The following is a 25451-nucleotide window of genomic DNA, read 5'->3' as shown; positions in this document are numbered from 1 at the left end:
GCCACGTCTTTTCCTCAGCGTTACAGATTCCGATTTGGTAGTAATTTTACAGCTAGTTACGTAATGGTGCTAATTCCTGTAAAAACCATCTAATTTTATTGTAAGTTATATCTGTCATTTTCTTATCCGCCGAAAAGGAAAGGGACGGGTAATCGACAAGCATAAAATTTATGGAACACACGTCAATTTAAGCACAAATCTAAACCAACCGTCTAAAAATTTTACAACAGTCAATAACCCGACACATTCATTTACTCATTCTTCCTAAAATTAAGAGCTGTGAATCATCCGTCCCTTTCCTTTTCGACGGATATGAAAATGACGGATATAACTTAAAATAAAATTAGGCGGTGTCTCCAGGAATCGGGGCCAATATGTACTTAATTTAATTTTTGATGTTCAAAAAGCGTTAACTTTGTAAGCCAATTTTGAAAAATTAATATTTTTGATTATTTTTTTGAAAAAATAATAAATTAAAAAAACGCGTGCACAGCAACCTTAATCCGTCTCTGGTCATCTACCTAATGAGTCGATCATTATACTATAGTGATGTTTACATTCTGACTCATTAAGTAACGTAGATCTGTCTGGAAACCACGTCTCCACGATTAATTAATACCTAGTAAACAATACTATACCTACCTGCTACTATAACATAGTATTTAATTGGTACATAGTAAGTAAAATTGTAAATTAATTGCTTCAAGTTTTAAGGATTTTTCTAGAAGTTTTTTTGGTTTATTGATTGTGTTACTAATTAGTAAAAAGTGGGTCTTATTGTGTAATCTGAAGGAAGTTTTTATAAGCGTGAAAACATTTGAAAGTAAGTTGATAAAGTTGTTTACTATTAAGTGGTTGTTGTAGCCCAGTTGGTAAAACGCTTGCCTCTCACTTTGAGGTCGCAGGTTTGAATCCAGCCAGCCTAAACCGATGATTGTCGAATTTATTTTCGAATTCATGTTTGGATCGTAAATGATCATCACGTGCTCAGCGGTGAAGGAAAACATTGTGAAGAAACCCACATTCCCGAAAAAAGCATTTTCGGAGGTATGTGACCTGACCTTTTTTTTTATAACGAAGGGGAAATCCTCATGGATACCTCGCCACCCGGGGGAGCGACGAGGTTATGTCGGACTCCTACCGACTAAAACCCCTCCGATGGCCCTCTGCGGTGCATGTCGGGGAGCTCCGGGATCTCTGTCGAACGCACCGGTGCTCCCCTCGCACTTGCTTTCACTAAAGCGCGTCCCGGGGTAGATCCCCACCCCTACGCCATCCCAGTTTTACGGCGATGCGAGGCCATATCGCATTGCCGTCCATCCCGGAGATCGTGTGTTGAGTGGTTCGGGCCCCCGCCCTTATCACTCACGATCCCCAGTGTCCCCTTTCAGTCGCCTCTTACGACAGGCAGGGGGTACCGTAGCCCTATTCTTGCGCCCGGAACTACAGGGCGGATGTGACCTGACCTAACCTAACCTAACTGGTATTGGGCTGGTTTTCCCTTTGCGGGTTGGAAGGTCATACAGGCAGTCGCTTCTGTAAAAAACCGGACCTGTCAAATCTTCAGGTTAGGTAAGCGGACCTCACGAAAAAACGGGAGGTGATATTTTTAAGTGCAGATTTCAGTAACACAGTCGGCTCCACCATTATAGACGTCGATACGGCTCACCTATCACGTTCGTCTAATAGACAGCTCGGTGAGGTGTAGGTACTTAGTTCAGCTTGCGATGGATGTTATTCTGACTACCCCAATTGGGATATAGTATGTATGTGTAGTATGTAGTACTTTTGTATGTATGTAAGCTTCTTCTTCTTCAATCGTGTAGGTTGTGACGTGAATTACCAACCTCATCAACCCTGGTGTCAGGGTTATTTATTGAGCCGCACAAAGGCCCCTGACATGGCTCATGTAACGACTACTTACATCAGTAAGTAGTAACCGGGACCAACGCCTTAACGTGCCTTCCGAAGCACGGATCATCTTACTTTTTGGACAATCAGGTGATCAGCCTGTAATGTCCTAAGCAAACTAGGGATCGCAAAGAGATTTTTTTGATGTCCCCACCGGAATTCGAACCCGGGACTTCCGGATCGCGAGCCCAACGCTCAACCACTAGACGGAGGTCGTTTTATGTAATGTAAGCTGGGTTTCTTCTTTACAGAAGATGCATTCAGAACTGGAGAAACTGGCAGTGCAGTTGTTCGACGCGGGCGCAGTGAGATTCGGAGACATCGAGGCTAAGATCGGTCGGCATACCCCCATATACTTCGACCTGCGAGTGGTGGTGTCACACCCCAGGATCATGGTGAGCTTCTAAACAGCCAAGTAGTACCTATCTTTCCGGTTTTATCCGGCCAAGTAGTGAATGCAATCCGCGGAAAATCTACAATAAGTAACGTCAAAAAAATATCGCCTTTCCAACACAATTCACAATCCATGGTAACGTTGTTCGAAGACCGCGTGACTTCCCATCCACCTCACAACCTACGCGATAGAAGAAGAAGGCACGCCCTAAACATTTCATACTGTGTGTATGACCAGCGTGACGTCTGACGCCTGAGATTAAAGACTAAAGTAAGACCGAGGGGGTGAGGCAAACCTAGCTCAGCCGCCGGTGGGGAGCGGAGAGTTGCACTACGGTCATAGAATAAGGAATAACACTACGTATAGAACGGCAACTCTCCGCTCCCCACCAGCGTCTGAGCTAGGTTTACCTCACCCCTCCTCGAACATAGTTTCGACTTGAATCGTATGGTGTCAGACGTCACACACACATATGCGCGTGTACTTCAATGTGTACTGTCTGTGTAAAACGAGGTTATATGAAGTGTCCGGGGTGTGCTATGGTATAATTACGACCCAATTACTTTAGCCATAAAGGCAACCAATCAGCTCGCGACACCAAACACTTCAGGACCCCGATACCGACCCCGCCGGCGTGGTCGACGACTTCCCTAGGATCGATTAATTCTTTCAAATATTTTTTCCTCTCAGACGACGCCCTGAGCTGAGGTACGCGCCCATCTGGGCACCCTCAGGCCTGTTGTCTTAAACGTTGTACCGGGTGAGAGCCTTCAGCGCTCCCCATTTGTCCGGCCAAGTAGTTAATGCCACCTGCGGCAAATCTACAATAAGTCAGGCTGTGGTATAACAATACCGTTGTCACTATAAGGCCACGAATAGATTTGACATTTATAAGTAAACAAGTCTAGACAACCGCCAGAACTAATCGAAGCGACATTTCCAGGACAATCTTAAAATTAACATACTGAACTAACCTGACTGGAACTATTAAACGAACTAAAAAACTTCAAACACAGCCACGCATTCGTAGTATTACCAGTACCCAGCGCAGGCCTTCGTCGGTTGAGGATCGCGGGGCTGGCGCTCACAACGGCGCACTAGGCAGATATATAACCGGATATATCGGTGATCCGACAATGTCTCCACGCCTACCTCCACACTCCACCTCTGGACCCTTTGGGCCATGGAGGGGGTCGTGAACGTGAGGTCCACGATTGACCCCCCCTGCTGGCGAATACAGGTGTCCTCAGAGCCCCTATTGAGGACCATCAGACCCGAGGTCGCCGTCCAGTCCTCCAACTCCCCTTCCTTTGCGTCCGTCGCGGGTGATCCCCAAGCCGTTGATTTGGTATTGAAGTCCCCCGCGACGATCACGGGGAGGGAGGAGACTTGTGCGTTTGTGCCTCCTTTGCAGCCTTGGTTGCCTTGGCCTTGGCCTTTTGGCCAACGACAGCGGTCTACGGCACTTCCTCCGGCGCGGGAGCAGGCTGACTCCGCATCATCGCAGCCTCTGTGGCAGCCAGGCTTTTCTTTTTCCCTATCTTCCCCGCAGGGGGGTTAGAGTAGCCTGGCTATCATTGCCAACCTTGGCGAGCTTTTTGGCCTGGGTTGAGCTAGGCCTGGCCATGGAGGCGCCACCACTGCTGGGAAAGGTAACCGGGGTGCTGGCTCTTTATGAGCAGGGACTGCCCTGGTAACTCTACCATCCGCTGCAAGCGGAGGCCGTCGACGAGGCTCTGGTAGGAGAGAGAGAGAGAGAAGAATAATGAGCTGAATTATCCCCCTTAGTATTCGTTACAATGTCACTTACACTACACCCCGTACAAGTGAGGTACAGGTAGCCTACGAGTACGTATGGATGTTAGTGTCACCGTAACGAATACTGACGGGGACATCAAGTGGAATTTCCTGTCGGAAAAATAATGTTAATGTCATGAAAATCATGCGCTTTTTTATTATTTTCAATTTTCACTTTTGCGACGGAAACTTTCACTTGATATCAACTCAAAATTGTAGTCTTAATTATCCCCCAGTTTTCGTTAGGTACGGTCACGAGTACTAATATGTATACACTTTGAAACCATGTCACATTAACTTTTTTGACAAATTAAACCGTAAGTCTCATTAAATGTCAAATATGATAGTGCGACAGGGTTCTAAAGTGGGTAGGTACATGATATGCTCATGACTGTACATAGGGTCACTAATATCCTGTATATTGGGGATTACGGGTAGTACGTTATGTCTGTCTGTCTATACTTATTATGTATGTCAACTCAGTATCGAGAGCAATGCAAACATTAATACATAAATACAATAATGTATGTGTATTTAATCGTCCTTGGCAGTATATTCTCTCGCTTATCACAAACTGTACCGTACAAAGTAATTAATAATGTACAGAATTATATATGTATATAAGTACATTGTTTTAAGTTTACGCGGTTAATGGTGCTAATTCCTGTAAATACCATCTAATTTTATTTTAAGTTATATCTGTCATTTTCTTATCCGCCGAAAAGGAAAGGGACGGGTAATCGACAAGCATAAAATTTATGGAACACACGTCAATTTTAAGCACAAATCTAAACCAACCGTCTAAAAATTTTACATCCGTCAATAACCCGACATACTTAGTAAGTAGACAGCAGGTCAAACGGATTGCATACCAACAACGTAGCTTTTGATTCGCCCGGGTTATTCATTCATTTACTCATTCTTCCTAAAATTAAGAGCTGTGAATCATCCGTCCCTTTCCTTTTCGACGGATATGAAAATGACGGATATAACTTAAAATAAAATTAGGCGGAGTCTGCAGGAATCGGGGCCATCATAATTTAAATACATAATAATCCAATCTCATCAGTCATCCCGTGATCATGGCACTTGCAACAGTGTCGAAATATCGGGAGTCTCATATCCCTGATTTAAAGTAAGAACCCGTTATTATGTGTTTTAATTATATATGTATAAATCAAAGGACTGTTGTCTCATAATATATGTGTCGTGGGCAGATCGTAGAATTAGCCATTTCATGTGTTCGACCATTTCATGAAATGGTCATATTTCGTGAAATAGCCAACTTAAGTTGACCATATCGTTGAAACGTCAACATTTAATGATATTTCAATCAACGTTTGGCCATATCGTTAATGTAGGCGGTGTCATTAATAGAAATACGAATAGTCAATTAATTCCTTACGTTCAAAATGATGTACCTATTTACATCAATTACATTTACAATTACATAAATTGATTTATCAAGTTTTAAATATAATCGAGACCAGCGCTCCTACCGGTGGATAATGTTACTAATTTTACGATATTTTTGTCAACGTTTGGCTATATCATGAAGTAATCATGCATTTAGTTGCTCATATCGTTAAACGTTTCGTGTTCATTGATTTGGTCAAACTATATCATGATATGGCCAACGTGTGATATTCTATTTCATGAAATATGACCATTTCATGAAATGATCGAGCACATTGAAGTGATCTATATCCCAATTGGGGTAGTCAGAGGTACATCCATCGCAAGATGAACTAAGTACCCACGCCTCACCGAGCTTTCTGTTAGACCAACGGGATTCAATTACCTACGTTTTGTATTATTGAAATAGGTTTGCTATTGGAATGAGGATGTTACATAAAAAGCTGCTCAATTTAGGTTAACCTAATTAATTAAATATGCCACAAATACGAACAACAAGAGAACAGCAACTTGACTTTATACTTTTCAAGGATTATCACAAAGTTTAATGTATTAAGTAGATAAGTAATGTACCTCTTGGTTCGGTGGTCAAGGTGTTCGCTAAACTACCACTGAGGTCGTCCAGTTACAGTTATAAGTGTTTTAATTATGCATACAAACATAAGATCACGCCTAATTCCCATTGGGGAAGGCAGAGACCGCGGAATTTCACTTACTACGATCCCACTACGCCACCTTTCGCTCTAATTATAATCATTCATAAAATCAAAGGCAGAAAATTATTACTAAAATGTCTGACCAATGACTTTGTGGCTCTGCCTACCCCGCTAGTGACACTACGGCCCCGAATCCTGCAGACACCTCCTAATTTTATTTTAAGTTATACCCGTCACATTCTTATGATCGAAGCAAAAAGGACGGTTATATGTTTGACCGCTGTATGCACGTCTGTTCCCTCATAACTCCTAAACCACTAATCAGAATTTATTTTCTTTTGTCACAGAGGGCGGTAGCACAAGAGCTCCAGAAGTTGGCGTCACAGATCCCTCACGACCTGCTCTGCGGCGTCCCATACGCAGCCCTGCCCCTCGCTGCCGTCATGTCGGTAACTTCTAACACCCCCATGATCATGAGACGAAAGGAAACCAAACTCTACGCCACCAAGAAAATACTCGAAGGCATCTACCGAAAAGGACAAAACTGCCTCGTCGTAGAGGACGTAGTGACATCTGGCGGCAGTTTACTAGAAACTTTAGAAACGTTACGAACTGAAGGTTTGACAGTCAGCCACGCCGTCGTAGTTCTCGATCGAGAACAAGGTGGCGCTAGTGTGCTCAAAGCAAATGGCGTTCGTATACATTCGTTGTTCACTTTGCCCGAATTAGTGGAAATACTCAAAAATTCAGGGAAAATAAGCCAGAAAACTGTAAATATTGTGTTGGAGCATATAAAGGAATGTCAATTTGGAGTAAAAGATAATTTAGAGTGAGAAGAGTAAAATTGCGAAAAGTGGCGACGCAACATTGACATTCGCGATAAACGTGATAACTTGATGAGATAGGATAAGAAGAGAGAAAGCCAATACAAGGCGGAGGATGAGATAGAATCTTCGGTGGAGGTTTATTTATAGACATTAAGTTGAAATTTATAATTAGAAATCATTAAAATTTAATGACTACGATTAGCGGTTTATTTACACTCGCCTCGAATTCAGACTACAGAGGGCAAACTAATTATCTAGCCTACTTTGTCTGCTTACCCCCATAAGACCTATGGAGCGTGAATGTGTATGAAAGAATTTCAATAAGCCTTATCATTTTCGTCTGTTAGTTGGCTATAAGTTATGTGTAAAGGTTTATGTCATGATAGGATGTAGCGGTGACTAACTCCATAAACTATACATAACATTCCAATCCCACTGTGGACCATACCGTTATCCATTTGATGAGGAAACGTACCCACATCCGCTGCATACTCGATGCATTTATTTGCATAATTAGATTACCTACATAGACCCAACCACCAACTGTTTGTTCCTGAGGTTTGTTCTAAAAAAAGATACAGAATGAAAGTGGGAATTTCTGTTTCAAGGTATAGATTTGGTCAATGAAACAATCACATAAAATCATTGTAGTTTATTAATTCACCAGCCGGAATATAATAATAATTAAAAACTTTGATCGACTTCGAAAAATTGTACGACATCAGCTTTTTGGTCAAAAAGCTTGAACTCATCACACTGGTTACAAAACAAAGTATTAAAATTAAAACTTAGGTTTAAAAATTAAGTTCAGCCTTATCAAAAAAAAAGATCTTTTCCTTTGTGTGTCATCAGTAGTGAAGCACCGCGGATGGTACGTCGAAGGGATCACGTCAAGTGGGTGCCTGTTTATGCCAATAAACATCCGAGAGCGCCCTTCGGCCAAGGAAAACTGGGAATGTAAACGCGATTCATGCTACCGAACATCAATGTCACTCCCTTGGGAAATGAAACGTAACCATGTCCAACTGTACGTACAAAAATACTAAAAGAAGCTAAATGCAGGCGCCCGAGAGGCGGGACACCGGGGAGGGGTAAGTGTGACGTCGACAGGTGGGAGGGTCGGGGGGAGCTTAGTTGTCCTCAATCTCCTGCTCCTGCTCCTCGTCGAACTCGGCGTCCTCGTCGGCGGTGGCCTCCTGGTACTGCTGGTACTCGGACACCAGGTCGTTCATGTTGCTCTCCGCCTCCGTGAACTCCATCTCGTCCATGCCCTCGCCGGTGTACCAATGCAAGAAAGCCTTGCGCCTGAACATAGCGGTGAACTGCTCCGAGATGCGCTTGAACAGCTCTTGGATGGCGGTCGAGTTGCCGATGAAGGTGGCGGCCATCTTGAGACCGCGCGGCGGGATGTCGCACACGGCGGTCTTCACGTTGTTGGGGATCCATTCCACGAAGTAGGACGAGTTCTTGTTCTGGATGTTGAGCATCTGCTCGTCGACCTCCTTCATGGACATGCGGCCACGGAAGATGGCGGCGACGGTGAGGTAGCGGCCGTGGCGCGGGTCGCAGGCAGCCATCATGTTCTTGGCGTCGAACATCTGCTGGGTGAGCTCGGGCACGGTGAGGGCGCGGTACTGCTGGCTGCCGCGGGACGTGAGTGGCGCGAACCCAGGCATGAAGAAGTGCAGACGCGGGAAGGGGACCATGTTGACAGCCAGCTTGCGGAGATCCGCATTCAGCTGGCCGGGGAATCGCAGGCAGGTGGTGACGCCTGACATGGTGAGCGACACCAGGTGGTTGAGGTCGCCGTACGTGGGTGTGGATAGTTTGAGCGTGCGGAAACAGATATCGTAGAGAGCCTCGTTGTCAATGCAGTAGGTTTCGTCAGTGTTTTCGACTAGTTGATGGACTGATAGTGTGGCGTTGTAAGGTTCTACTACTGTATCTGACACTTTGGGCGAGGGGACGACTGAGTATGTGTTCATGATTCTGTCGGGGTACTCTTCTCTGATTTTGGAGATAAGGAGGGTGCCCATGCCGGAGCCGGTACCGCCGCCGAGCGAGTGTGTGAGTTGGAAGCCCTGGAGGCAGTCGCAGGATTCTGCTTCCTTACGAACTACGTCCAAGACGGAGTCGACTAGTTCAGCACCCTCGGTGTAATGTCCCTTGGCCCAGTTGTTGCCGGCGCCCGACTGTCCGAACACGAAGTTGTCGGGGCGGAAGATCTGTCCGAAGGGTCCCGAGCGGACAGAGTCCATGGTGCCGGGCTCGAGATCCACAAGGATCGCTCGGGGCACGTATTTGCCGCCGGAGGCCTCATTGTAGTAAACGTTGATGCGCTCCAACTGCAGGTCCGAGTCGCCGTGGTAGGCACCAGTAGGGTCGATGCCATGCTCGTCGGAGATGATCTCCCAGAACTGTAACAAAAGAGAATAAAAATATTAAGTATTGATTCATTCACATGACTAAACGAAGCTAGTTTCGATAGTAGGTATTACGACCTATATAATTTGAGACTGCGATGAGTCACGAAATGTCACAAAACACGGAATTGCGAGGATCTTTTTTCGGAAGTATGTACCCGTTCCCAATTTACGACAAGGGGACAGGAGCGGCTGGCACGGGCGGCGCGTGCGTGCAGGGTGACTCACCGTCACTTAGCAACGGGGTTCGCAACATGGAGACGTCATCCTATTACCATATTCTCGAGGTTCAACCTCTTCGGCCGGTAAACATGTCGTTGTTACCGCGAAAACCTTCGGTCGCCCACTTTCAAGTCTTTATGTAAGTTTACCATATAAGACGAAAGCCGACAGGTTACCTATTCGATCGCAACCTGACCATAAATCAACATATTACTCAGAGTGGTTGACGTTTTCGGGCCAAAATGTGCATAATTCTTCGCTCGGCGTACTAGTCATCCATTAGCATGTACAGCTGATTGTATCGACGCTAGTGGAAGTTAATTGAATCGCAACAAAGAGCGCCTTATGATAACATCAACACGTCTAAGAACGCGATGGGGAGATTAGAAATTGACTCATCATAATTCTCAGCCAATTGAAAGTTAGAAAGGCTGCTTAGCTTTATAGGCACGATGACACGACTGAAAAGAAAGCTCTTGAAACGAACGTGTATTGAATGAAACTATATATGGGCAGGCAAGTACTAAGATGACCTTATTTCGTAATGCTCAGTATTCAATATAAAAACGAAGGCCTACATTGACTTCATGCCTTATATTGTAGTAGCAAGGACAATCGAGCGGCTTGAGTCACCGAGCCGCGGTGAGTCATACCTGGGGTGCAGGTCGCGAGGGGGCTGCGCGTACCTCGCGTGTTGGCCCAATGAGATGGGACAGGAGACAAATGACTGATGTAATTCAATACGACGCGAATACCGCGAATGATACGGCTAAATTGGGAAAGTTTATAAAGTAGTTACTTCACTCTTTGTATTACAGTTACGTAACTTGTCTACTAGATCATGCGAATGAATAGCAAATGGTACATTATTATTCCGAAAATTAATGGCTTGGAAATTGGCGTTCTAGACGTGACGAAAGTATAATGAAGTAATTTCCTCCACTTTACGTGTCACTTATTATATTATCAGTTATCACTCAATTTGTATCAAATCAAAAATCAAATCTTTAAATTTTTCTTGTATGTTGTTATGGTGGACGTAAAGTCAAAGTGACGTCATGTCTTCATCTCAACTTCTACTCTTGCGCCCTGTTGGTAGACCCACCGCGATGGTCCACGGTGCATCTTCAGTAAAGCGCTTATTCAATACAACTACTAGCAATGTGAAAATAACGTAAGCTTACGAAGAAACTTACAGATTACGAATGCATGCTAAAATTGAAATAATAAGGCTTAAAATGAAGCATAAACAAATATATCGTAACCACTTAAATCACAAGATAAAATAAATAACATTCGAGAATTGAGTGCTATTCCAGCAACATATTTAACAAAATAATCTCTTTAAGAGCCAGTTAAGAAAATAAACTTTATTTAGATTGTCTCAACAGAGTGTCTGCATCACCATCCGTTTTGGCTTAGCGCATCTGGCAACAAGCCAGCCCACTGGAAAAATGGCTTCCTGAAACTTACGAGACTCGCCCCACATCTGATAAAACGATATATTTTATCCAAAAGACATTTTAAACTTCGGTAAAACAAACCATACGTCGTCTTTCAAGTTTAATTAGTTTATTAGGGAGTGGATTTCAAAGTGCGTGGAATTGATTCGATATGTTCAGTCTTTGATGTTAGTTTATAAAATAATGCCTGTAAAAACGGTTGTTATGTAGATAGTTTGACGAACTGCTTCAGGTTTTCAGACAGGCTGCGGAAATAGCACACGGAAATAAGCTTACGTTCGCCTATTGGGGTGAACAGAGCTAACGATATGGCATTGTTTTCCCAAGATAATAATGACAATAAGTGACAGGAAAATGTCCCCATTGGGAATAGAAACCAGACCAACGCGTGACCCCATCGGTCTAACCACTAGAACACCTCGGCCAACCCGCAGTGGAGCAGCGTGGTGGAGTATGCTCTATACTTCTTCCGAATGAATGAGTCCTGTATAGGTTGTTTATGTTTAAAAAAGTACAGGAGTATTCCCGAGATGGTAAAGAGCATGGAAATAAGTTCTTTTTTATGTTAGTAGACGAGACAATCTCAAGCTATTTTCTAACTAGTAAAAAGTCCATTTTTATGCGTCTTACCTACTTATTGAATGTTTTTTTTCCGTACGTGTTCAACAACGATTAATCTTAAGATATCTAACATTCTTATATGGCCAGTATTTCGAATTCCCATTTGTACAAGCGATTTAGTTCAGTCCACTAGATTAGCTCTAACAAATCGTTGTCCATATGTAGCAAGTATTTAGTCGCCAAGGCTACATTTTCTAGGTTAATTAACTAGACGGTATAATTGGTTGCCTGTTTTTATACAATTAACTGAAATCGCCAACCAAGAGGATTTTATCACGTGCATTGCTCTTGATAGAAATGAGAATAAAGTTAGTTATGAGAGTGAAGTTATTAGGTTGTTTATTGTGCGAATTGTTTTATCGATTTTATACTTCCAAAGACATGTTATGTCGCTTAATCATAGATCCCAATCCACCAGTGGTTAAGGCTTTAAAGAAAAAATATTTGTATTTATTTTTGCATTTTCATACTGACCTACCTATTTCAAAATAGAAAAGAATGAATTTGCCATTTGAAATTGGAATGCGTTAATTTTAAAATGAATGAATAACCCGGGCGAATATAATAGGTAGTAGTAATAAAAAAAACTCGCTGGTAGTATGCAACCCGTTTAACGCATGCTGTTAACTTAATTCTGGCATGCCAATATAAAATATCAGGATTAATTAAAATGGTGCTAATTCCTGTAAATACCATCTAATTTTATTTTAAGTTATATCTGTCATTTTCTTATCCGCCGAAAAGGAAAGGGACGGGTAATCGACAAGCATAAAATTTATGGAACACACGTCAATTTTAAGCACAAATCTAAACCAACCGTCTAAAAATTTTACATCCGTCAATAACCCGACACAGTTAAGTAGACAGCACGTCAAACGGATTGCATACCAGAGACGTACCTTTTGATTCGCCCGGGTTATTCATTCATTCACTCATTCTTCCTAAAATTAAGAGCTGTGAATCATCCGTCCCTTTCCTTTTCGACGGATATGAAAATGACGGATATAACTTTAAATAAAATTAGGCGGTGTCTGCAGGAATTGGGGCCAATGTCTGTCTAAAATTGTCGACTAGTTTATCTTCTTGTCTATTCTGTTTAACAAAAACATCACGCCCTTATCTCGATCGGGGTGAGCAGGCATACCTAAGTCTCCAATTAAAAAAACAAACCCATGTTGATTTAGAATATTTTATACCGATGTAGAGTAGCTAACATTACATAAACTCACGCCTATATCTCAATGGGGTAGTCAGAGGCGCCCACATACATCGCAAGATGAACTAAGTACCTAGGTAGGTCTCACACTCCACCGAGCTTTCTGGTGCTAAAATTTGGTCAATAAATCCCTTGTGAATGAACTGGGGGCAATATTGCTATTTGACATTTGTTTGCATTGCGCACTTACTTTTATATGCGCAAATGGGTGAATAACAAAATGTGTCAAGTTTGGTGGCGAACTGTCATATAATTTTTTCGTGAAAAATTGGGGAAATTGGGAATTGAAAAATTCCTTTTTCATGTCGGAACCGAGGATCCTTTTGGATCTTTTTCATGTCGGAACCCAATTTTTCGCAAAAATAGGATATGAAATTTCGCCACCAAACTTGAAATTTTGGGTGAATACTGAATACCCAAATGTCACATTACAGTATTCCTTTTTAGATGAATTTCTTCGACGTGGCCTTTTTAACCCCCCCGAGCCCCGAAAACCCCTTGTTGTTATTAGCAGATTCAGACATAAGAAAGCTTCAGGGAAACCATTTAATCACGGAAGTGACCCGTACATCAAACGTGATTGGTCATTCCCTGTGCCATAAAACTGGACTATTCCGCCATAGTAAACCGACAGTTTACTCAGACATGTGTTCGTCTAATATTAGACATTTTAGTGGCTAAAGTTAGACATTTTAGCCAACACTGAAGGGTCAACGACCGGTACGTAACATTGTTTCGTCTCGTTAACCGTTCCTTCCTATTTTGCGGCAATTAAGTTTTTTACTCCCATATGCATAAGCTGGTGAAATTAGTTTTTTTGTCTATGTCTACACAGTTATCGGGTACGTTTGCATAAATTATATTATCGTTATATCCGCGACTACAATGAAGAGAGAGTTATCTAATTAGCTATAGACATGCATTATGTTTTTTGGCTTGTCGAAGTCACTTGTGGTTTATGAATAGGTGAAATTATTGGATAAGAAAGAGACGAATCGATCCACCTAGGTAGCTAACTGAAGACGACGGAAGTTCTTTTAAGGCCTTATTACACTAAACGATCCATCGGGTGTAGGCATATAAAATGTAAGGCCAAATCGTGGCTACGCTGACCCGATGTGCTATAGGTACACTGCTCGATCTCAATACATAGCGCCCAAAGGATCGCGTTATGTAGTAAGACCTTTAATGAAGTAGGTGTGTAGATATAGGTAGGTACATTACATAGGTATCAAATAGGTGGGCTGGCTGCTTATTCTGTCAAAGTATGAATTTGTTTATGACAATGACAGTTTGATAACTTTGACACCTATCCATCTCATATCGTCAGAATGAAGTGTAACAGCACAAATCGCCCTCTGACTTGTGCTGTCTCGAGGGGAACTTTCTCTGGCTGGTAAGGGAAGGCCTGTGCCCAGTTATGGGGCGCATGCATAGACGTTTTCTGATAGGTTACCTACAAATAGGTGGGTATTTTATTAATCAACTTTCATTTGCTCTGCCCAGTTACAACGTCATCACCATTAAATGAATGAGTGATAGTCGACGTAGGTGTAAATAAGTAATGAATGTCTGTTAACAATAAAGACAATGATTGATTGTGTGGTGCAACGCGTCGCGAATCAAATAAGGTAAGATATACGCAAACCTATTGTGTACCTATTTTGGCACTGGGTAGGGTTTAAAATGAAACATTATTATTTAATAGATTGAATGCCTACTCAATTCAATAGGTAGGTAAACCTACAATGTTCAATGTCCTGTAATTTATATTAAAAAAAAGAATAGGTAACAGATGTTAACCGGACGACATTTGGCCGTTATTTTTTTCCCCGACTCAAGTTTCGAACGTTACGAATCTACGCGAGTTGATTGGTCGCCCTTATCGCGGGACGCGGGATATAGCCTTGAGCGGGTTCAAAACACGCGTGCCCTTATTTGTAACGGACTTTTATGGCGGGAAACGTTGGCTTAAATATTCATAACTGTTTTCCAAGTTTAATCAATAAATGTTTACTGCATCAATGATAAAAAGATAAGATTATTCGAAAATCGATTCGGCAGGAAACCGGATAGCGGCTGCAACGGTATCTACCTCCGTCAAAACAGGATTACATCGAAGTGAAAAAAGAGAATAACACGTCAACGATTTGGCTCCGAAAATGCAAAATGACGTTATAAAGTACGAATAGCGAGCGTATCGCTGGCGAATAGCGGTGGCACACGTGTCGCCGGCAACCATCGATCGATACCATAAAACTAGGTGGGGTCGGTACGAAACCACAAACCAGCTTAATTTCACTCCAAACAACTTTATTCACACAGTATACACGAAATAACTACTAAACTAAGCTAACAAAGACTGAAAAAGTAGGTTGTTCACAAAGACAAGTCAGACCACACCCATTACAATTTTAACCGAAATGCAACTTATTTCAACAATTTTCTTGCAAAATATGGTGGCAAATTATAGTTTCATGCAAGAGTAAGCGCGGTATTCGCCACAAGTGTCCACTTTTCTCTCGTCATCGGAAGTGAAACAAAATGCCGGCCGCAACGCGAATCCCTCGGGTTCGAATTCCAAAAATTTACGCAAATAAAACAATAGAATAGCGAATTACCTTGGCTCCAATCTGGTTGCCGCATTGTCCAGCCTGAATATGCACGATTTCCCTCATTTTTGTTAATGTGAACTTAATAAATTACTTAACACTATAAAAAATCTGTTCCGCACACACCACGTACTTTCGTGGTTGCTCGAAGAATAATCGCGTTCCGTTTTTCGTGTTCCACGAAGGCGACGGATCCTTTAGTGATGTGACCGTAATATCGATAAAAGTTTGACGCATTGCGACATAATCACTGCATGGTTTGAAAAAAACATTTATCAGTTTAATTAAACAACTTCCAAGAAAAACTAATATCAAGAAAATACACATGCATGAGAAAGTTTCGTTTAAAATAAATACATCCGTCCTAAATACAGCTAATTTAAAGCAAGCGGTATAATTTTATTTACTACCTGAAACTTTACTTTTATTGCTACTAACATAGTTTTAATCATTTTAAAGAGAAAATTTCAAAAGTGGTGCTGATTCTTACAGACATGTCCTAATTTTATTTTAAGTTACGCCTGTTAATTTCATATTCGCCATTTTTTTTTTGACGTGTCTTATTGTAGATTTGCCGCAGATGGCATTAACCACTTGACCGGAGTTCATATTCGCCGCTAAGAAGGGTGTCTTTCATAAGTTAGCCTGTTGGCTCCGTCCGTACCGTTTTGGCGCATAAGAAAATTACAGGAATAACTTAAAATTAAATTAAATTACCATACCATACCGAACACTGAAGGGGATGATTTAGCTAATGATTCTGAATTAATATCAAATATCTAAATTAATTTAATTTTAATTTGTTGTTGATGATCTAAATTTATATCTTATATTATTATTTATAATTATTATTAAATTCTTTATTCAAGTTACTAAGATATTTGTTAATAACAAAACTTAGTAGATCATAATAGATTATTATCAAGTCACACATAAGCCCCGATTTAAGTAAAATCAAACAGCGTATAAATAAAAAATAAACTTTAGTTTTTATTTTATAATCTTAATCACAACAAGATCAAGAAAAAAACAGGAAGAGTTGGAGTGGAGGTGCCTACCAAGATCGAACCATCAGGTTCAAAATATAAAACGGCCGATAATTTTAACACAAAACGACTAATTACTTTTATCAATCTACCGGAGATTGTACATTTTTCACCACCTCAAATCACTATTTGTGGAGACTTAAAAAAAAAATAAGATAAATAATAAATAATATCGATATCGTCTATCGCTATCACTACAACACTGCTCGTCGTAGCGGCTCTCTGATTGGTTGAAAATCGCCAAGTCCGCGCAATGCCGACAACATGATAACAAAGCAGTTTGTTATCGTTTCATGTTCCATGAACTTATTACTACATAATTTCAACGATAACTTATTTCAAAAATCGTATTTCGTATTGTTATTATAAAAAAAGTCAGTTAAAATAGTTAAATATCATGTTAATTATTTTAATCATCCATTAGAGTTACAGGTGTTTCGATTTGTTATGTTGGTAGTATGTCGCCGGCTGCGCGTTGCCGGCCGGCAAAAAACAAAAGAACGCAGCAACCCATAAAATGTAATTATCGAAATAGTTGGCGATTACGCAATTTTCTCTTGTGTATTTATTGGATTAAATTATTCTTAAATGTTACAGATTACATATAAATTGTTATTATATTTTGTAAGTAATCGCAGCGACAATATTTATCAATTCTTTTTTTATCTACGCACGCAATCCGAAATTAAATGGATTGAGTACCGAATCAAAATACACTTTATTTATAATAATAATTAGTTGAAAAATAATTATATCAACAACAAATAATTTTTTTTTGGTGAATATTTTTTTTAAACAGATTTTTCTAATGACATTTGTCAAGTCAGAAATGATTCGATTTAGGTCGATCGATATTGCGTAAGAATATATAAGATGTGTTCCAATTCCAAATATTTATCTTTGATTTTATGTTTTAAAGTTTTTGAACGACAAAAACATACACAGTAACATACGCCCTTTATAACTATTAGGGTAACGGCCTCTGTGGTCCAGTGGTTGAGCGTTGGACTCACGATCCGGAGGCCCCGGGTTCGAATCCCGGTGGGGACATATCACAAAAATCACTTTGTGATCCCTAGTTTGGTTAGGACATTACAGGCTGATCACCTGATTGTCCGAAAGTAAGATGATCCGTGCTTCGGAAGGCACGTTAAGCCGTTGGTCCCGGTTACTACTTACTGATGAAAGTAAGTAGTCGTTACATGAGTCATGTCAGGGGCCTTTGGCGGCTCAATAGTAACCCTGACACCAGGGTTGATGAGGTTGGTAATTCACCTCACAACCCACACGATAAGAAGAAGACTATTAGGGTTGACAGAACCATATCCTTACACGATTAGGAGCGCAAAAATATTCTACAATAGGTACCTATTAGTTTTTTTTATAAAGTTTTATTTAAGTTACAATACAAAAGATTCTACGATATTTATTGCGTTAAAGGTACATACAAAGGACATAGACTTCCAGTTCTCTGTTTACCATGAATAGTTCTTATTCTTTAACACTATTTCACTAAAATCAATATAGATGGCGTTGTTCAGTTTAAACACGATAGGTAATTAACTATTTTCTCATTACTCGGGTACATAATTATTCCAAAATACAATGTAAGGGCAGAAATGTACTAATAAAAATAATTGATCCTTGATATTTGGGTTTTTTTTATATGTAGAATTACTCGCTACCTATATTCCTTCTCTTTATTTTGATCAGAATACTTAATAATGGGTGGAAGATGTAATACCTTGGTGTAATAAAAAGGGTCCATATAATAGATATCCAAAAACAAAAACGAAAGATGAATAATGTCTGTTATCCATGAAATTAGAAGGTTAAACAAAGTAAAAACTGTACAGCGCCATCTATATTGATTTTGAGGTACGTACTGGAAAGTCCCTCATTGTACTTGTAAAGTTGTAACACTAAATCAAACCTCTATTAGGCTAGAAAGGAAACTATTAAGTACCATAGTAGAAAGCACTAAACCAAACCTAACAAGATAGATAGAAGATAGAATTTAAGAGCCACGCTCTTGTCGGTGTAGCATTCTCCATTCTTGTCTATCAAACACCAATTTCTTCACCTCCTTATAAGACACGACGTTGGTCTTCTCTTTAATCTGTTCCATGTAAGCTCTTCTTGGTCTTCCCCTTCCTCTCTTTCCTTGTAGCTTCCCTTCTATGATGTTTTACACAACAAGATAAGTAGGTAAGTAATTAAGTTGAAACCTAACTGATCTAAACAAATCGTTGAGTACATTCTCAGTTCTAGAAAATACTCTAAAACAGGGGTGCTCAGTTTTACATAAACACCCCACGCCTGTCATTACTAATGGGGTGGGCAGAGCCATAACCACAAGTAATCGGAAGACAACTTGCAGCCATTTTTAACATGAAGTCCTAAGGTGGATATGATGAGCCCTATAGTGACAATGACAAGTGGTCACCTTAGCTCATCCCCAAAAAAGCATCATCAAAAAAGGCCACATTGAAGCAATCCATCTAAGTAAGTAAAATGTTTATTTTTCATAAAAATACAGAAAATATAGGTACAATAAAAACCCCACAAAACCAATTCCTCGGTTTGTCAGTGGGGGTGGAGTTCGCTTAGTCATTATGTTTTAAAATACTTACAGCTAACTTATAGCTAAGAGATCTTTTGCATAAGATGTTTAAATAAAGATTTACTGAAATTATTTATATTGCACTCCTGACGTATGTCGACCGGCAGCACGTTGTACAGATGTTACCTACTATTCAATTGACATTTGCGCATATAAATGTAAACAATGTCAAATGGGGATAGACATGCATTTGACCATAATCTCACCTTTTCGACGATGTCGCCGAGGGTGGTACCTTGAAGAGGCCCAGATTGCCCATTGTACTTATCGGAAACATATTTACCCGTCGCCATCCTATTCGCCCAGCGACTGCGCCTTTGCGGTCAAAAGCCCGCATTTTCACGGGCGTGTCTCTGTAATGGCAGTACTGCATTACGTCACTCTTTGGGCTAGCCTGACCCCGACTAACCCCGACACACCCTGGACGAGCCAGACTTTAAACTTCATTAGATAAGTAGTAGTAAGTAGCTTTTTTTTTACTTATTGTAAATTTGCCGCAGATGGTATTAACTACTTGGCCGGACAAATGGGGAGCGCTGAAGGCTTTCACCCGGTACAATTTTGAAGACAACAGGCCTGAGGGTACCCAGTTGACCGCGAACCTCGGCTCAGGGCGTCGTCTGAGAGGAAAAATATTTGAAAGAATTAATCGACCCTAGTGGGTCGATAGCGATAAGCGCTGATTGAGGGAAATCGTCGATCACGCCGGCGGGGTCGGTATCGGGGTCCTTGGTTAAAAAGGCCACATCAAAGCATTTTGGTGGCTTTTCAGGTCAAAGATAAATTATGAAATTCTGTTTACTAAAAAAGACAAACCTAAAGGTGACAAAAAACGTTTCTTTTTTCTACTTATTTAACTTAAATTAAATGAAATAAAGATAAATGTAATAATAAGTGCGACGTTTTGTCACGTTTTTCTATGACGTCACAGGTTGCTTTTTCATACAAATTCCATGGTAATTTCGTGTTTTGACGTTTAGTAAAAAGTAACTGATTTTGACTAGGCTTACAGGTCAGTCTAAGTCTAGCCATAGAATAAGGAATAACACTACGTATAGAACGGAAACTTTTCGCCCCCCACCAGCGTCTGAGCTAGGTTTACCTCACCCCCTCACCTCGAACATAGTTTAGACTTGAATCCTATGGTATTAGACGTCACACACACAGATGCGCGTGTACGATAACGTCAATGTGTAGTGTCTGTGTAAAACGAGATGTTTTGTATGAAGTGTCCGGGGTTTGTCTACAGCCTATGTAGCCTGTACCTAAATGCGGAGCTGTTACAAAGAACACAGTTCATCTACTTTTAAAAGTTACTCTTCCAATCCAGAGTGAGATAAGTCATCCTCATCACCTCACAAATATTCAAAATGGCTGGCATTCTCATTATATTTCTTAAAAAATACTTACGTGTGAAAACGTGCAAGTAAGTATTCACATAAAACTTTCCCATACACTTCGCTGTCCATTCCTGATACAGCATGGAGATTAGCAAGTAATTAAAGTTAATTTGTACTTATATTTAAAATATATAATTATAATATTCAAATACTTATACATTTTATCTTAAATTATGTCAACGTAATAATTATTTTGTATTATTTGTGTAATTTAAAAAATACGTCCTTAGTTTTTTTATTACTCAGAGGTTTTATTCATGCATCTTTCACTACCTATTGTAAAGAAAATGCAAAAGTCTCTCTTCTTTTCTTCCACTCTTCCCTATTCCCATCACTTTTTATGAGTACAAACTGTAAAAATTAAAAAAAAGTAAATTGTTTCTGAACGATGCAGAATTAAAAAGTTGAAAGTAATTCTGCAATCTGCATAAAACGTCAGAACAATAAAAATAAAATTATCTGATCATTTATAATGGATCGGAGATTAAATTCTTTTGGAAAAATCTTTCAATTAAGTATTTTTAAAATTATTGCTTATTTTAATCAATGGATTATTATAACTACTTACCCTTTTTATGTTAATGTTTCAATGTTCATAACAACGTAGGTAACGAAAGTTATAAAGTAGGGTACACACTACATAAAGCGGGGTTAAAAACATCGAACACTGGTGGTTAAAAAGGCCACATCGAAACAATTCATTCATGTACAAAAGCAATATGCTATTTGAAATTTGTCTGCATTGCGCACTTACTTTTAATATGCGCAAATGTCAAATTACAATATTGCTTTCTTAGATGAATTGCTTCGATGTGGCCATTTCAACCCCCCTGAAAGCTCGGTGAGGTGTGGCTACTAAGTAGTTCATCTTGCGAGAGATGTACCTCTGACTACTCCAATTAGAATATTGATGTTATGTGACACGGTGTCATACGAAGTAACTATGTCAATACGTGTGTAAGTACTGTGTATCCAGCTTAATACGGCTGGTTGGTAACGACTCGACCATATGTTCAGACAATTTCTCCTGATGTGGCGCCTGCGCAATGAGCCCGTCTGGCGACCGATTTACGTTCGAAGACGTTTATTTGTTTGGTTAAACAATCTTTCCAAATGCAGTCTTATTTACTTATATGAGTGATACTGAAAATGCCCTTTCACGTCCCACTGCTAAGTACCACCTACAGTCATTCATGAGCAATATCATGTACCCACATTAGAACACTGTCGTACTATCAAAAAAAAAAAATAATTTAGGATTATTTGCAAAAAATAGCGATCGGCACATTGTTAATACCCGGAATAAAAATAAACTTGCTTTACAAGTCAGTCGATTACATAAGATTACTAAATCTTTTAAGGGGCAATGTATACGTTTTTACAATAAGATTCCCATTGACATTCAGAATTTGCCTTTCAACTGCTTTAAGACAGTAGTTAAACAAAAACTTTACAAAAAAGGTTATTATAAAGTTAGTGATTATTTAGAAGATATGAATGCATGGGATTAACTGTCTGAGAACTGATATTAGGCAGCTAAATTACTCAATTGTATATCAATATTTTATGTTTATTTTTATTTTTTTTAAAGAACGTCTAGGGCCCTGTGCCGAGGTTTTTCTTGCAGCTTCTTTTCCCCGGCTATACAGGTTGTGAGAAGCTGCGGTAGTTTTAGGCGGACGAGACGTTCGTTATGTAAAAATTGACGATTCAAAGTGTAACTATGTTACCTACTGAATAAAGATATTTTTGAATTTGAATTTGAATATTTGACATTTAATGACACTTACGGTTTAATTAGTCAAAAAAGTTACTGTGACATGGTATCAAAACGTATACATATTAGTACCCGTGACCGTACATGCATGCATGCTCTCGTACATTAAGGTTTTTCTTGCAGCTTCTTTTCCCCGGCTATACAGGTTGTAAGAAGCTGCAGTAGTTTTAGGTTTTTTTTTTGACTGAGCGCTATGCGTATGAGTGCGGGGCGGAGAGTGACCGTTCTATATGCAGTATTATTACTTATTCAATTCAATTCAATTCAAATTATTTATTTTCAGACACAGGTCCACAGATGTTAGTAACAATGCAAACTTAAAGCTAGGGTTAGTATAAAACAGAGCAAATGAAAACTTAAGAGAGGTGGAGCTTCACCCATCGGCGCAGCAATGGGGAGTCCCACTTATCAGCAAACACACTCAGAATGGTGTTGGTAGCGCCGCGGAGCCGCGACAGCAAGGAGGCGCTGCGCTTCCGCATAATGAGACACAAACATCAAAGAGGTCGTGAATCTTATCTTATCTAGCTTACACTATTTAACCCCACAATGGCTAGTCAGCGACTGGGAATTTGTGACCATAAACATCTGAAATTAACACGCGTAGGTGTACAATCAAAGAACAAAAGTTCACTCACTAAGCCCAGCGAATTATTTGTAAACAGTGGTGAAATTATGAACCATTTTTTGTCATAATTATAAAATGTATGTTTTTGAAGGTATTTTTGGTCTATTACGTAAGTATTTGGGGGAGGCCTATGCCCAGCAGTGGGCGTCGTACGGCTGATGATGATGACGTAAGTATTTGAGCAGAGGTTCGCGCCCAACTGGGTACCCTCAGGACTGTTGTCTTAAACATTGTACCGGGTGAGATCCTTCAGCGTTCCCCATTTGTCCCGCCAAGTAGTTAATGCCGTCTGCGGCAAAACTACTATAAGTAAAAAAAAAATGGTCTATGACAGAAACGACATGTAACCAGGAGGTCTTAAGTGCAACCAGTTAATTTATTACTTTGCAAGAAACTGATTGGACTTTTGCAGCTTTCGTACCTTATCGTCTTAATTCAGAACTCGACGTTATACCAAATATAGTGTAACATGACATGTGTGTTGTAAGTTGCCGATGAGTCAGACTAACACTTTCACAACCAAAACTGATGACTTGTGATGAGCGCAGTTACAAATACATATATCCACGGTTTAATCTTTTAAGGGTAGACAGTTTTTTTTGACGTGACTTATTGTAGATTTGCCGCAAATCGCATTAACTACTTGGCTGGACAAATGTTGAGCGCTAAGAGCTCTCACTCGGTACAAAATTTAAAATAACTGGTCTAAGGGTGCTCAGGCGCGAGACTTGACTCAGAGCGTCGTCTGAGAGGAAAATATTTGACGGAATTAATCGACGCTAGTGGGTCGATAGCGATAAGCGCTGAATTGGGAAATCTGGGAAAGCTGGGCGGGGTCGGAATCGGGGTCCTGAAGTGTTTGGTGTCGCGAGCTGATTCGCTGCCTCTATGCCTAGAGTAATCGGGTAGGTAGTGAAATCGGGTAATTATTTTTGAGGAACGTAACTATAAGTACTAGAAAGTTTTTTTTTATTTTTACCGTTTTTCAAGTTTTGTTATTTTTTAGCTGTACCTAGGTACCCCTTGGGAATTGCGAGACATTCCCGCCACAAGTATCCTATGATAACTTAATGGGAGGTTTCGGCCACGATGTAACTAAAGAGTTTGTGAAATAAAGAATATACTTATACTTTTTTATTTATTTAAAAACATCTCTCATTTATCTAAGGAAGCAATATTGCTATTAGTAATAAATGTCAAAGCCGTCAGTCCTCAGTGTCGCGATGCGCTCATCGTTTTGATTTACGAAGTTAAATTTACTTCCTGCTTGTTGACCTAATAATAAAGTAAGTAATCTGTAGTATTAATCTCGTAGGCTTCGGTAGTGGGCGACACATCGCATATGTCGAAACAACCTTCAGACGATAAGTACTTACCTACTTACTTTCACGGCCTTCACACCCACAACGGGTGCGGAAGAAATAGAGAAATTGATTATTTTATAAAATAGAACGCCGTTATATAACAGCCTCTGTGGTCTAGTGGTTAGAGCGTTAGGCTCACGATCTGGAGGTCCGGGTTCGATTCCCGATGGGGACATTGTCGAAATCACTTTGTGAGACTGTCCTTTGTTTGGTAAGGACTTTTCAGGCTTGAATCACCTGATTGTCCGAAAAAGTAAGATGATTCTGTGCTTCGGAGGGCACGTTAAGCCGTTGGTCCCGGCTATTAGCGGTAAAAACACCTCCACCAACCCGCATTGGAGCAGCGTGGTGGAGTATGCTCCATACCCCCTCCGGTTGATTGAGGGGAGGCCTGTGCCCAACAGTGGGACGTATATAGGCTGTTTATGTTATGTATGTATGTTATATAATTAAAAACAAAACAATAACATCATAAAAGGGAAGATAGAAGGAAAGAGAGGAAGGGGAAGACCAAGAAGAGCTTACATGGAAACAATTAAAGAGATGGCGGCGAACGTCGTGTCCTGTAAGGAAGTCAAAGAATTAGCCATCGATAGATAAAAATGGAGAATGCTACACCGACAAGACCGTGGCTCTTTTAACGATGATTTTGACGAAACATTTAGGTATACGTATCATTATAAATATGTCGTGCAACTATGAGTTAATTAAAATACTGAGGTAAATCATTCAATTAACCTTCTGAAGGCCGCCTTATCAATAACACTGTACCAAACTGACTCATACACTGATAAGCCCAAGACTCCTAAAGTCCTAACATCTAGGTATGTTACCTTATTACGTACCAATGTCTAAATACCAGATTAGACATCCTTCACGATTACATATTTTTTTGTTTATTATTGAACTCTATCTACATTTTGGTGCTAATTCCTGTAAACACCATCTAATTTTAATTTAAGTTATATCTGTCATTTTCTTATCCGTCGAAATGGAAAGGGACGGGTAATCGACAAGCATAAAATTTATGGAACACACGTCAATTTTAAGCACAA

The 25451-nt window shown here is 40.2% G+C and overlaps 2 protein-coding genes across 3 annotated transcripts; one reads left to right on the top strand and one right to left on the bottom strand.

Moving 5' to 3' along the window:
* Positions 1 to 587: 587 nt before the first annotated feature.
* LOC126376702 (uridine 5'-monophosphate synthase-like) lies at positions 588 to 7199 on the top strand. 2 transcript variants are annotated; one of them, XM_050024256.1, is made up of 3 exons: positions 588 to 676; positions 2163 to 2306; positions 6522 to 7199. In XM_050024256.1, exons 2-3 carry the CDS (start codon positions 2166 to 2168, stop codon positions 7005 to 7007), a joined length of 627 nt encoding a protein of 208 aa, XP_049880213.1. In that variant the 5' UTR covers positions 588 to 676; positions 2163 to 2165; the 3' UTR covers positions 7008 to 7199. The 2 variants fall into 2 exon arrangements, with proteins under 2 accessions (XP_049880213.1, XP_049880212.1); XM_050024255.1 differs by having other exon boundaries at positions 588 to 823.
* A 439-nt stretch (positions 7200 to 7638) lies between these two features.
* Positions 7639 to 15725, bottom strand: LOC126376590 (tubulin beta-1 chain). Its single transcript, XM_050024079.1, has 2 exons — positions 15568 to 15725; positions 7639 to 9418 (listed from the first exon to the last, which is right to left on the bottom strand). Exons 1-2 carry the CDS (start codon positions 15622 to 15624, stop codon positions 8132 to 8134), a joined length of 1344 nt encoding a protein of 447 aa, XP_049880036.1. The 5' UTR covers positions 15625 to 15725; the 3' UTR covers positions 7639 to 8131.
* Between the last annotated feature and the right edge of the window lie 9726 nt (positions 15726 to 25451).

The sequence above is a fragment of the Pectinophora gossypiella genome, chromosome 21 (genome assembly GCF_024362695.1).
Source record: "Pectinophora gossypiella chromosome 21, ilPecGoss1.1, whole genome shotgun sequence".
Lineage (NCBI taxonomy): Eukaryota > Metazoa > Arthropoda > Insecta > Lepidoptera > Gelechiidae > Pectinophora > Pectinophora gossypiella.
The sequence above is the reverse complement of the archived record's forward strand: the minus strand, read 5'-3'. Positions and strand labels throughout refer to the sequence as shown.

Coding starts and splice junctions, on each gene's coding strand:
- LOC126376702 (XM_050024256.1), top strand. CDS start 2,166: ATGCATTCAGAACTGGAGAAACTGGCAGTGCAGTTGTTCGACGCGGGC. Junction 2,307..6,521: donor TGTCACACCCCAGGATCATG/GTGAGCTTCTAA, acceptor CTTTTGTCACAG/AGGGCGGTAGCACAAGAGCT.
- LOC126376590 (XM_050024079.1), bottom strand. CDS start 15,624: ATGAGGGAAATCGTGCATATTCAGGCTGGACAATGCGGCAACCAGATT. Junction 9,419..15,567: donor GCAACCAGATTGGAGCCAAG/GTAATTCGCTAT, acceptor CTTTTGTTACAG/TTCTGGGAGATCATCTCCGA.